Source organism: Cyprinodon tularosa, unplaced genomic scaffold, assembly GCF_016077235.1.
Source record: "Cyprinodon tularosa strain WSP-4 unplaced genomic scaffold, ASM1607723v1 ctg19, whole genome shotgun sequence".
Lineage (NCBI taxonomy): Eukaryota > Metazoa > Chordata > Actinopteri > Cyprinodontiformes > Cyprinodontidae > Cyprinodon > Cyprinodon tularosa.
This window is the reverse complement of record NW_024038678.1, coordinates 914,880-929,276: the sequence shown is the minus strand read 5'-3', so window position 1 is coordinate 929,276 and position 14,397 is coordinate 914,880. Positions and strand designations below refer to the sequence as shown.

General features: G+C 35.8%; 1 protein-coding gene across 1 annotated transcript; it reads left to right on the top strand.

The window, feature by feature from the left end:
• Positions 1 to 646: 646 nt before the first annotated feature.
• On the top strand, positions 647 to 12,857 carry LOC119782194 (large neutral amino acids transporter small subunit 1-like). Its single transcript, XM_038283045.1, has 11 exons — positions 647 to 1,071; positions 1,418 to 1,951; positions 2,069 to 2,194; positions 4,800 to 4,905; positions 4,998 to 5,042; positions 5,305 to 5,428; positions 5,546 to 5,649; positions 5,782 to 5,878; positions 6,957 to 7,106; positions 9,543 to 9,717; positions 9,900 to 12,857. The coding sequence occupies exons 1-11, from the start codon at positions 996 to 998 to the stop codon at positions 9,974 to 9,976; spliced, it is 1,614 nt and encodes a 537-aa protein (XP_038138973.1). The 5' UTR covers positions 647 to 995; the 3' UTR covers positions 9,977 to 12,857.
• Positions 12,858 to 14,397: the final 1,540 nt, after the last annotated feature.

Genomic DNA, 14,397 nt, shown 5'->3' with positions numbered 1-14,397 from the left:
ATATATATATATATATATATATATATATATATATATATATATATATATATATATATATATATATATATATATATATATATATATATATATATAAAACCCACACACATTTATATATTTGTATTTATATATTATATATGTATGATTATTTATTTAAATATGTATATATACATTTATGTGTGTATATATATATATATATATATATATATATATATATATATATATATATATATATATATATATTTATATATATATACATTCACACATGTCAGTTCTGTTATCAATCTGATGATATACTTTTTCTTCCATTTCACAATACACTAATAATAAAAAGGATATCAACAGCAAACAAAACAATGTGCAGCAAAATGTTGTTGTTAAGTACTTTCTTTTGGCTGAAAATGGCCCTTGGGTGTCCATTTTCTATGGTTTCATCTTTCTCAAAAAACAATGATCCACTCTTTACCCCAGTCGTGCCAGTAGAGGGAGCGCTACCCCGCAGCATCCATCCTAATAGGGTCTGACATCAGAGCAGACGCTGACACACACGGACCATACCTTCTGCCACAGGATTAGGGCAGCAAACAAAAAGCTTACAGAGTCACGTGACTCTCCTCCCCAAATGGTCCCTTCTTGTAACCCACTTCCATTCGTGAGCTATCCCATGATTCACTCGGAGTGGGCGTAGGCACGAGCATCAGCAGCATCACTAAGTTTCAGCTCCTCCCTGCTGCATGCTGAGAGTGGGAGACCATAGGATCAGGGTCAGATAGATTACAGACTGAGTGACGGTGGCACTGAGAGTAAATGAGAGGACGATTGTGTGCTTGAGGGTGTGAGAAAGAAATCCGGCAGGTTACAGAAGAATAGTTGCAATTGTGTCTGGGTGTGCAAGAGAGACAGAGAGTAAGAGAGAGGGTGGTATATCCTGACAGGAGGGGAGTGCACATAAGGTAAGGAGAAGAGAGACAAGACAGAAGAACAGAAAAGGAAGGAATATGGCCGAGCCGGAGCTGAAGTCCAGAAGCAGCCGGGAGAGTGTTGCTAAAGCAGGGAGCCAGGAGAAGATGGGGAGTAAGTACAGTGTGTACTCACACTCCTGGAGATGGCACATGGCGCAGAGCTGCATTATTCCATCAGCTGCTCTGATGCAACTCTGTCTGATGCAAGAATAGAACAACAAAGCTGATCATGTAAATGTTGTGCTTTTTCTGATTTATGATGTTTACAAATGACAGAAATGGCAGGTGCATGTATCTATCCGTTGAAATACGGTTAGCAGATAGAAAAAAAGAGGGAGAGAAACTTGTGAAAATGATCAATTCTTAAAATACTTTTATTTTCTACATGTCAGAATCTAAGCAGGTTTTATGGTGTTTCTGTCTGATTTCTTCCTACTTTGCTGTCCTGACTTTACCAGCAACTGAAGCAGTCCCCATCCAGGATGGTCTCATTGAGGAGCAACCTGCATCCCCATCCACCCCTATGGTCTCTGACCCAACTGCCACTGATCCAACAAACAGTCCACCGAGCAAGGGGGAAAAGATCAAGCTCAAGCGTAGCATCACCCTCTTCAACGGTGTGGGGATGATCATTGGCACCATCATCGGTTCGGGCATCTTTGTGACTCCTACAGGTGTGATCAAAGAGACGGGCTCTGCTGGCCTCTCGTTGATCATTTGGTCTGCCTGTGGGGTTGTTTCCACCATGGGAGCCTTGTGCTATGCTGAGCTGGGCACAACCATCGCAAAGTCCGGAGGAGACTACACATACATCCTGGAGGTATATGGGGAACTTGCAGCCTTTCTGAAACTGTGGGTGGAGATGCTAATCATCCGGCCATCATCCCAATATGTGGTCTCGCTGGTGTTTGCCACCTATCTTCTTAAGCCCCTGTATCCAACATGCCCTGTGCCAGACAGTGCAGCCAAGCTCATCGCCTGCATATGTCTTAGTGAGTATAACTGTTTCTAAGTTTTCCCACATATATTTAATCATATTAAATGTGTAAAATTGGAGTAATGTTTTTCAAATGTCCTTTTCTACTCATTTATTTCCCAACCTGTTGCAGCTTCCCTGACATTTGTGAACTGTATCAGTGTGAGAGCAGCGACCAAAGTCCAGGACTTGTTCACAGCATCCAAATTACTGGCTCTCATCATCATCATCCTCTTTGGCTTCATCCAAATTTCCACGGGTAAGCACCGTTTATTTAGACCCTCAAAATACATTCTTGGTTATTATTTATAGATTCATGGACTTTTTGTCTACTGAATCTGTCAATTTATTTACTTGACACAGAACGGGATGTTTTTAAACAGGCACAATCAAGATAAGCTACGTCAATTTAGAAAAGTTCATGTTCAAAGATGATAGAATAACAATAAACAACTGGTTCACCTCTATTGCTATTCCCCTGTGATGAACTCAAAGCAGCAAATTGTTATTTTTATTTTATTATGAAATCATTATGTTCTAACTTAAGATATAGGTCAGACTTATAAAGAAAACAGGCCTAGTATTCTTTTTATATGTACTCTTTTTTTAGTCTTATGAAACAGTCAAATTTGTTTGTTTCAGTTTACAAAAATCCAGCACTTAACTGTTAATAATTCAAACCTGAAGACCTAAATCCCAAGTCAGGGAAATTCAGACTTCAGACAGCAACCTCACAAAGTAAACACAGTACTTGTATTGAAGGTTGGAATTTTGTATTGCTAATAAGTGTCACAATATTCCTTTATTTTTAAAGCGATTTATTAAATTTAGAGAGATACTTTTATGAGTACTAAAACCTCAAAAGCAAATTTTGGTAGAAGAATAAAAATAATTAAAATCTAAATCCGCCATGGATATGAATAATTCTATGCTTTAAAAAGGCAATAATGGTGTCTGGACAACATTATTATTTTAACAATCAATATAAGTTCCTGAGAATAACATAATATAAAGTTTATTAATCAGTTTTTAACCCTTCTGTTCATACGTACAGTACAAAGTCTTTTCTTTTGTCTCTAATTATGAGCAAATTGTTGATGCATGCTAATGAGCCCAATGAAGCAGGCTGCTGTCCTTTCAGTTGGTTAGCATAGTTGCAGAGTGTGAACACAGGGTCTGTCTGTTCCAGTCGGCTGATTGAGTCTAGCTATGCAGCCATGTGCATGTGTATCTGTGTGTGTATACTTTCTGCTGCACACGGCTGTAAATCATTACCTCTGTTCTAGTCTAATCTGCACACTTTATATGAGGAAACATAGATGTTAGAGGATTTAATAAAATCCCGATAATGAAAATCATCATAATTTTAGCTCCTGATGTACAGTATGGTTCTTTGAATTGGTGCAATGAACAAATTAATTCAAATGTTAATGCACGGGAACAGAATGTGACATCTGCTTCTTTCCCTCCTTTTATTAGACCACACCTATTCCCATTGCACCCCCCCCCCCATCACAGCCCCCAGTTGCCATGGTAACAAGGTGGCAAAGCCTAGACACTGTGATTTTAAGACCATGACAGAAGGAGCGAATAAAGAGTGCTTCCCCAACCCCAGTTAGGAGAAAGTTATTAGCAACAGGTAGAATGGAGTAACACCCAGAGAGAAGCACAAGCACACATCATTTCTACCATTGCTATACTGATGCAATTTACTTTTTCCTTTGTGGATTGAAGTGTATTTACCATTCTGTTTTTTTTATGCTGGGATTTAAATGTCACGAGGTGTAGAGCTCATTATGCTTTTCAAGATCTGAAAAGATAATGGTTTAGGATATCAGGTTGTTAAAAGGCAGGTGTTAACAGACTGGCCAACAGAGGGAGAAATAAAAAGTGTCAGAAGTATACAGAGAAAACATGTCTACCAAAATAGGCAAAAAATAAAATGTAAATCTGTGTTATTGAGCAGGTTATTTCAGCTTTTTCTTGGCTTCATTATTCTTGGAACAACAGCTGAATTTAAGTATTTTAAGAAAAACTGTTTATATTCATATAATTTTTAAGATAGCTTTTTTTTTATGACAGAACATATCTATTGCAATTATTCCTTGTTTAAATTCTGTCACAAGACAAAAATAGTTGCCAGCTAAGAAGCACTCCAACACCTTTTTAAAATAATGAACTATTAGTGTTTTTTAGTGCTGCTTCTCTGTCTTTCCCTACTGTGATGTAATCAGTGGTGTGAAAGTAAAAGAAGAGCAGATATGTCATGTCCTCACCAATGTAGACACCACTTAAACGCAACATTTGGCTCTCAAGAAGGAATTTTAACTTGCTTTTTAAGTGCCCAAGAGGGCAACTTAACACAGGTTTTGGTTCCTGTGAGGGCACAATTGGGCCACAAACAAGAACCAAGGGAAAATTTAGTAAGGATAAAAATCTTATCAACATGAACCTCCTTCAAAAATTAAAATTGTCGCTCCTTTTAAAGTTGTTGTTAATTGCTTTATCACAGCCACCATAAGGGGAGACAAGCTGATGTTCTACTGTGTTGTTACCCCATGTTAGACTTCCTTTATTGCCATTGCACAAAAAAACAGAAGGTGAATCTTGACAAAGAAATGTTGATTATTTGGCTACCAGTGTAACAGAGCTAAGACCTTATTCCTGCACAATAAATATGTTTTCTATGAGTAAGAGCTAGCTATATACAGGGTAAGAGTATATATATACATATGTATTGCACTGAGTTATTGAAGAAGTAACACCAATAAATAAATATTGCACTGAGTTGCCCACAAACTACAGAGGTTCCTGATGTTTTCGTTTCAGCTGTTTCTTCTGCAACTTTTTCTCTTTGCATGCAGGTGATGTGCCATATCTGAAACCAGAAAAGGCATTTGAAGGCAGTAAAATGGGAGTGGACAACATTGTATTGGCGCTGTACAGCGGCCTCTTTGCTTTTGGTGGATGGTGAGGCTTTGTGCACCTTTATAAAAACCAGCTGTAAATCAGGTTTTACAATCAGTTGTACCTAGTTGACCTAAAATGTTGTTTCCCTGCAGGAATTACCTGAACTACGTTACAGAGGAGATGATCAATCCAGAGAGGTGACTTAGAAGTGATGCAGGTTGATTTCAGTATTTTATAGACTCTTCTGTGAATAGTAGAGCAAAGGCATGATTGCCCTCAACTATGAATAAGCTTGCTTGCATGGAGATAAAGTACAAGGCCACATCAACACTGACCCGCATTGTAAACAATGGATGGCATGACATTAAAGATATATTCAGTCTCTGATGTGCAGATTTCATCCTGTTATGAAATTCTAACTTTGCTCTGTTGTGGTTTAATGATTGTTACCCCTCACAGAAATCTGCCTTTGGCCATCATCATATCAATGCCTATAGTCACAGTGGTGTACGTGCTGACCAACTTGGCTTACTTCACCACCATCTCTCCTCAAGTCATGGTTGAGTCTGAGGCTGTTGCTGTGGTAAGGTGGTTTACTTCACTTCACAACCACACACACGTCTTTGTCTTGCACACAGAAGCTTTTATTTAACAAGTTGTCCACTTCATTTGTGTACGTTTCTTTGTTCTCTTGATGCAGAGTTTCGGGGAGTACCATCTCGGTGTGATGGCCTGGTTGATTCCTGTCTTTGTGGGGCTTTCCTGCTTCGGAGCCGTCAATGGATCTCTTTTTACTTCAGCACGGTGACTAAAGCATAATATTGACTTTATTTCTGTCCATGGAGAGTTAGAGAGGGGCTGTTTCAAGATCTGAGGGTGGAAATTGTATCTAGGCGAAATGCTTCAGTGGAAAATAACCACCTGTTTCTCCATTAGGCTGTTCTATGCTGGAGCCAGAGAGGGTCAGCTCCCTGCTGCTCTGGGACTGGTTCACACAGACTTGTTTACACCTGTACCATCACTGATCTTTACAGTAAGCCTGAACTTCTATTCAACACTAAAAGGCAATTGCTACTGTTTTTCTTTCCTTTGCTCCTTGTTTCAAATGTACTTTTATCACATGTTTGCAAATTTTGTCAGAAAACGGCAATTGTTCAGGTTCTTGTTTATTTTAACTCATACTTGATTTTTTTTTTTGTATATTACACCCCAACCCATCACTCTTATGCTACCAAAAGCTGTTTGGTGCTGGCCTGGATGGTCTGGCAAGTTTTTCATGGCTGCATCTCACCAATAAAAGGCCAGTAGACTGGCATCTACTTGTATGAGATTAAAGGGTTGCTCTATTTTATTTTATCACAGGTCTTGATAAGTGTGGGAAAAAATTGAACTGAAATGAAAAGAGATTTTTTTCCAAAAGTCTATTTAAGAACATCTACATCTTTATTAAATCAGTTGTTTAATATCTCATTGGATACTAAATCAAATGCTTTGATTTGCCACCTCTCACCTTAATTATGAAATTTTACCCAACAAAGTTCTCTTTTTGACTTTGTGAATGTAAAAATTCAAAGGTAGAACAAAAGTTATTATACAGCTGTTTTGGACATGGGAAATCTGGACATGAGTTTTGCAATATGGGTCTGGTTAATGTCATATTCCTTAAACTGCTGTTTTTTTTTTAAGGTAACAGAAATCATAGACTGTACTTAAAAAAATCTTCTTTTAGCGTAAACTAAGGTCATTATCTAAAGTGTTCCCCTGTAGGCCAAAAAGCAGTTACATGGCCCCGAAAGCATACTTTGATTTTAGCATCATGTTAATTGTTACCTACAGACAGGGCTACTTTTAATGGACTTTAAGTTTAATAATTTTCAAATAATTTTTCCTCAGAATCTTATAAAAACTCCAGAAATAAACTTATATATTAGTTTGGTAAAATATTGAAGATTCACTTTTTTTTTTTATGAAAATGTCAATTGATCCTTAATTCATTACAAGTCAACATTATTACAGCAAAAAAACACTGACCAAACACCATTTTAAAAAAAAAATGGAAATCTTCTATATTTATGTCAAAGAGAGCAAACATTGTTGTCATTTTGCTATAGTGCCTCCTGTCCATGATGTACGCCATTTCCCAGGATATCTTCTCAGTCATCAACCTCTTCAGCTTCTTCACCTGGCTGTGTGTTGGCATGGCAATTGCTGGTTTGGTGTGGCTGCGCATCACCAAGCCGGACCTCCGAAGACCTATTAAGGTACCGTCTGAACACTGATTTAAACTGAGCCCCTTGTGTTTTGGGTAACATTCAATCTTCATAATGCGAGGCTCTACCTAAACCACTGCCAGATTCTTTGTCTTCTCAAAAACATCAACATGTCATCAAGTTACATAAGAGCTCCACTATTTTTATTTCATTTAGAATGAAAGCGCCATTGTATCACTGCTCCTGTTGTGAGTTGGAAATGGAACCACACTGTGTTTCCACGACAGGAGGGAGTGGCGATTGAATGAACGCGCCGTTCTTTGTTTCCCTTTCATCGTGGGAATATTACCTAAGTTAACAGCAGTCTTTTATCTTCCTTTTGAGGCGAAGTAATCCCACCCCATTTGTTTTATAAGATAAACTATACACAGGAAATAAACAGACATCTGAGTTTTATTACTAAAACAATTATGAAACAAGGCTCTAAGGATTGTTGTCTCAGTTCAGAAATTCTTTCAGGACACTTGATTCCTTGCTTTATCTCTAGACATCTGAGTCCTGCATTTCTAAAACACTGTATTAAGAGTTTTAGTGCTGAAAATAAATACAAGCAAAATAACCAAAAGTAAATTGCTATCTAGGATTTTGCATATTTTTTAATGGCATAAACTCAGTTTTAACTAATCTAAAAATACTGAAATGTATTTGAGTAGGAACCAAGCATAAGTGTTCTTTACATATGGTTTATTTGTTAGTAGTATCAACAATATGTGAAAATATGACACCCTTTAAAAATGTTTTGTGTCATTCATTTTGAGAGATAAATTTTAAATATAAATTTGAACAATGCTGAAAAATGCACCAGGAAAGTAGTGCTTTTTAAATTTCCATTTAAATATGTCAATAAAATTATCTGATGTGGATTAGATAAATAAATCCCCATTGTTAGTTCACTGTTTAAACCACAGGTTGCAATGTGATATGGTTGTGGCAGTTGAAGTGAGGGGTAGGTGGTTTGAAAATAAAGTTGTTTTAAGCTCTGGATGCAGGAGAGCTGTGCCCTGGGATCTCCTATACTTCTGTGTTGCAGATGAGCTACTGTGCATGTACCACTTTTAACGAGGGTCTATGGGCAAAAATTTGTTTTCCAGGGCGGAAATACATCACCAATCCGACGACGAACGAAATAGCTTTACTCGTCATTAAATATTAAATATTTATCTTACCAATCTGAAATATATATGAATATATTTTGAAATATTAAGACCTAATAATTACATTTTTAGGGTGTTTTTTAAATTTCTTAATCAACGTCATTGGGTGAGTGCGATGGTGCCCTAGCACCCTTTATTTACCAGCCGCCACTGCCTGCAAGATGCTAGAAGTCTCCAAAAACACAAAAACAACTTACAGCAAACATTACAAGTGCAGTGGAAAAGTTCAGAATTGAAAGCCTTTACCTCCAGCAAACAGCTAATTTTGTTCAATATTGTGACTCACACCTATAGCTAACCTCGCACATGTTCTGGATCTCTTGTAAAAATGTCCTCATCTTCACTCTGCTCTCCTTTGATCAGTAGATCGAGAATTCGAGTGAGGCTTGTTTATTTTGTATTTTTTTTTATCTTCAGTATAAACTTTTTTTAATCAGGTGCTGAAGCTGTCAATAGGCGCTACTGCCGCCCTCTGTTTTAGGTAGGAACTGCTTGTTCCGGCAAATTATATTGAAGAATAACAAAAAAAAAAAAATGCCATATCCAGATTATGATTTAAAACATCACCAAAACCGAATGACTTGTTCCTTGGCATGAGGCGCACCTCTGGTAGAAATTTCATTTAAATGCGTTCATAATTTTTCAAGTAATCCTGCTAAGAAACAAAGACATATAAAAACATAACCTCCTTAGCAGGGGTAAAAAATAATCCTGTAATGAGATTTCTGGGAAGCTTAATCTGGAAAAGTGTGGGATTTCTAGATAAATATAAAAAAAAATGTTTTTTGTTTTGTATTAAGAGCACTTTTCTTTTATTGGTCGGATGTAATATGCTAATTTTGTGAGATAGCAATTTTGGGTTTTTATGAGCTGTATGCCAAAATCATCTATATTAAGACAATAAAAGACCTGAAATATTTCATTTAGTGTGCAATGAATCCAAAATATACGAATGTTCAAGTTTTATAATGAACTTTATCACAATATGCCAATATATATATATATATATATATATATGTATATGGTTTTGCATGAAAAAGCACAGAGTTCTCAGAATTTAGTGTCTGTTATTATTGAAGTATTAAAAAATGAAATAAATACCAACTACACACTTTCGCTTCTGACAATATTTAAACTGCTTTCAGCTATATCTCTCATCTGCATTTTGTTTGTTATGCCTTGTTTTTGTAAGGCAGGTGACAAAATCTATGTTTGCAGCCTTATAGAAGTGAATTTAAAAGCTTTTTTTTTTTTACCTTTTCTTTTCTCACAGGTGTATCTTTTTATCCCTGTGACCTTCGTGTTGGGCTGTGTCTTCATGATAATCGTGTCCTTCTGGGCTGCTCCTTTTGAAAGCCTGGTTGGCAGCAGCATTATTCTCACAGGCATTCCTGCATATTTGCTCGGCTACAAGTGGAAGAAACCCCATATGCTCAAGAAAATGCTGGGTAAGTGAAGCTCTGCTTTTGTTTGTTTTAAAACGGCTCCTTTGTTTGTTCAGACCAGGCTGTTATGAAATTCATGTCAGAGTATACCTATACCCACTGTTCTGGTTTATTTTTGTACAAGTGTTCATTATTGCTAATGTTGCTAAACAAAATATCTAAGTTGACAAGTTGTTTCTTCTCAGAAATCTTCACAATGTTCTGTCAGAAGATCTTCATGTCTGTTCCTGAGGAGAAGGAAAAACAAGAGGTGGCTGAGTAACACCTGGAAAACTTAGTTTGAGTCTTCAAATGTTTACATTCATTCTTTAAATTCATTTTGAGCACATTTTTTTTTCATACTAGCTAAAGTAAAAGTGTAAAAAAATTACAAGATGCAAAGGTGGCCTTATGGAACGCCCTTGTTAGAGATAGAGGCATTTTTTGTGACTTCTTTATGCTGTTTTAATTGTCCGAAGGTCAAAATTCTGTCTTAATTTAGTTTTATCTTTGTTTATGCTGCTTTTACTTTGATAGTTTTGTCCCGCTTAATGCTGGAACACGCTTTTTTCCATTAAATGTGAAAAATCACAATGAACACATGATTGTTTAGACACTTCAAATACAGTATTATTATGCTGTAAATCTACTGCCCTGCTGGTTCATTTTGTATTGATGGACATAGAAAAGAGGAACAAATGACAGGTTAGACTTCTTACTTTGAGTATCACTAACAATCACATAGTATTTAATAGTTTACACTTCTTTAAATTGTGTGGCAAAACTGAGGGTTTAGCATTATCTATTTCTGTATGTGAAATATGCTGCTAGCCTACAGTGGCTCTCAAAAGTGTACTAGGGCTGCGTGGTAATAGAAAGACAGACTTCTTCAATTTCATAGTTGAATTTTGTGATGAAGTTATTGATTGGGGCATCTACATTTTCTCAGTTTTCTTTTTTTCTATCTAAACCAAGTTTCCACCTCTCCCCCTAAACTCCTATCTTAGTCCGTACTTCAGATAAGTGCATAAAGGCAGGGAAATTCAATCATGGTGTCCAGTTACCTTATTGGTTTACAGATCTATGCATCCAGAGATGTTCTAGTCTACCCATTTTAGCATCAAACCGTTACTTTGCAATTGCAATATTACATACACTGACAACTGGATAAAACGGAAACTCTTTTTTATTTTTTATATAAAACAAGACCCCAATGTACCATTTTCACACTTTTAGTAACTTTAATGTGATTTTCATCCTGTACACTTGAATTAAAAAGGAAACAAATATGCTACGGCAAAAAATGAAAAGAGCAGCAATATATAGTGTGATAAGTGTGAAAACCCCTAATATTTTTTGACCAGGAATTCTGTATCAGTTTTTGTAGTAGTTTATTTTCAGCCTTTTATTATCATTCCTTGGTATGGGCACCTCAGCATCAAACATTTTGACTATGTTTTTTCTTCACAGCGCAGAATTTCTCCAAACCTCTCTAATTATGAGATCATTCCTCGCCCACAGCCTTGTAAAACATTACTTTTCTTCCAGCAAAACAGATATGTTAATTATTTTCCTCTTTGTCCTTAGTTTTCTAACTGAGAACAGAAGAATGTAAGAAAAAAAGGCCCCATAATTTCATTAACCTACTTAAAAATTTCTTTTCCATCCAAGAAAAGAAAACCCAGATCCTGATACTTACACCACCGTGTTTGTGTGTAGTTTCTTAGACAAAAATAACACTCAGCAGTGTGGCCTAAACCGACAATCTGATTCCTTCTGAGATTAAAGGAATATACAAAGAAAATGGAAACTTTTACCAATGATTTTATTTATGGGGAAAAAGGGGTTCTGCCTTACTACCCTATTCCTTAGTCTATGGGGAGTACAGTTGATCACTTCAATGTTATTCTTGGCCTTTTTCAAACTTAACAAGACGGTGCCTTTATATATTGATGCGATAATTTCTAACCTCTCTCCAATCTAAGGATTAATATGAGGGATGTAAATGAGAACATGTCTTTAAAAAAAAGCCAAAATTGGGCAGCTGTGAGCTCAATAAAGGAAGCTGAGTAAAAAAGACGACAAAGTTTTAGTTCTCACACTTATGAAAACTGATTATTGCTGCTCCTTTTCTTATGTTGGTTTTTAATTAACACTGGAGGATATTTTACATCAAATATAACAACAAGGTTTAAAATTATATTTTAAATGTCAAAACCTTTCAGAGCCACTGTATAATGTCACTGTTTATAGAAGACTACTATACTAACATTTCTATCTGAAACATCCATTTAAGCATTATTTTCTACAATAAATCAGCACTTATTTTAAAGCACAATCTGTAGAACATAAAACATTTGAAATTTCTTCTGTAGGAGTGTTACTATCAGGCTAGCCAGTTTTTTTTGTTTTTTGTTTGTGTGATTTCATTCCAATGTAAAACAGAGTTAGCTCTGTGCATAAATCATAGAAAGACAATGGAAAGTAGATTTTCTGTTTGTAAAGCTCTGGTAGCAGAAACAAAGGAGATGTACAGGTATAACTGTAGTGGTTGTATTAGTGTTCGTATTAAAGGTTTCTGTCGTCCTTGTTAATGCTGATATTCCATACTTTTGTGACACTCGGAGACCAAATTGAATGTTTAATAAAGTTCATAGTTTCAGCTCTGACAAACCCCAAAGAAAACCTTCCTGGGTGCTGGAAGCTTTAAAAGCCCTTCCAGCTTTAAAAGCTTTTACTAAATCTGGTCTATTATCATCTCATCTATCCTTTTTTGTCGGGATATTAATTTGAATATCTTATTTCAAAGATGAATAAAATTAACAAAGGCACTTTATGTAATTATTTAGACTTAACTTTCAATAAATAAACTCATCCAAAGTTATGAGTAAACCAATAAATAGCACAAAGGTCAAAGAAATAAATATGGACACCTCCACTGACTGACCTCAAATAAGAATGAATCCTTTCTGCAAGCCCATTTCTCTATATGTATAAGACAATTTATATACATATATATATATGTTGTAATCACATTTGCCAGGTAAAATGTTATGAAAAATAGAAAAATTGTATTTTTAATCTTCAATATGAGATTAATTATCTGTTGTATCTCAGTAACTATAGCAGGTACCTGTCAAAATAAAAGTATTTTCTTCAAAGTTTGAAATGTTTTTTTGATTTATTGCAAAACAATAAACAGAGTTTCTCCCGTAAATGTTTATAATACTGGCATCACTGCTATATAAATGGAGCTCCCAGATATATTAGTATCAGTTAACAAAAGGCTTATATTTCAAACAGAGCAAGCAGCCCCCAACAAGAGGCAGCTTTGATCCAAATGAGGATATGACAGGGGCTATTTTCTCAAAATGCAGTCCAGCATTATCTCCTGAGCCATCAAGTGGTTGGGCAGGGATCTTGATAAAAAGCCCATCCTTTTTTGTTTGTCTTGTCTTGTTTGTTGGCTGTCTGACAATGACGCCACCGCAGGCCTGGGCTGTCTGGGGAGTTCATATCTGTCTGAGGAGGAAATGAAAGCCCCTGAAGGGTACCAATGGAAGCAGCATCAGGACCGCTAGACACTATATTGATGATGAAAGATTGGAAGAGCTAAAACAAACAAAAACACCACACCAATATTACTTGACTGGTGGTTTTTATAGCTGTTACTCTTGTAAAGTATAGTTTCTTTTATACTCATTTGTAAGACACATTTACACTGTATGGTTTTTAAGCTATTTGTAGTATTATTATAGTGTAACTAGTAACAGAAATATACATAATCATTACAAAAGAAAGCAAAACAAAGTTATAAAGGTGTGCATTAATCAGTTTGGAATATGAAAAAACTATAGGTGTCATCTGTACAAGACACCTACTGTATATTTAGTTCACATTAGTTCCATATAATGTTGTGAAAATGATCCAAAAATGATAAAGGGAACACTTAAAAAAAAAAAAAAAACTCTTTTACAATTTTTGTTTTTTGATGAAGTGGATGCCACATGGAAATTGTCTTTATTAGTTTCAGGCAAAAAATAAATAAAAAAGTATAGGTCATATACATGACTACTTGTAGTTAATGAACTTAACCAGCAGATGGAGATAGAGTCACATTAACCAGAGTTGGTTTGATAGCGCTGCCTTTTTGCTCATTGTTTTACATGTACAACACAGGATAAATTTCACACTTCAGTTTTTTTTTCTCCTTAACTAATTTTTGCATATCAAATGCAGATCAAATTTTCAATTTAAGACTTTCCCATTAAAATGACACATCAATTGTGGGCATCAGGGGATTTTAGAACCACAAGCAGTTGACTGATGGTGCTATATTGCAAATGATGCACTGCAATTCAATATATTGTGCAGGTGTTAAGACCTAACAAGAATTGTGTTTAACTGATGGACTAAGGCAATCAATCAGAGAACCAACAGTGAACCCCATGGCAGAGGTGGGTAGTAACTATAGTTACATTTACTTGAGTAACTTTTAAATAATGTACTTTTAGTAGCTTTACAGCATTGTACTTGTTACTTTTGAGTAAAAAACCTGTTAAATTATCCCTACTTGACAAGCCTTTTCACCTAGTAGTTTGTCACTTGTACTGGAGTAATTTCTTAACAGATTTTAGTTTTACTTGAATAAAAGAATGATGATGTAGTGCTACTCTTACTTAGGTACCATTTCTGAGTATTCTA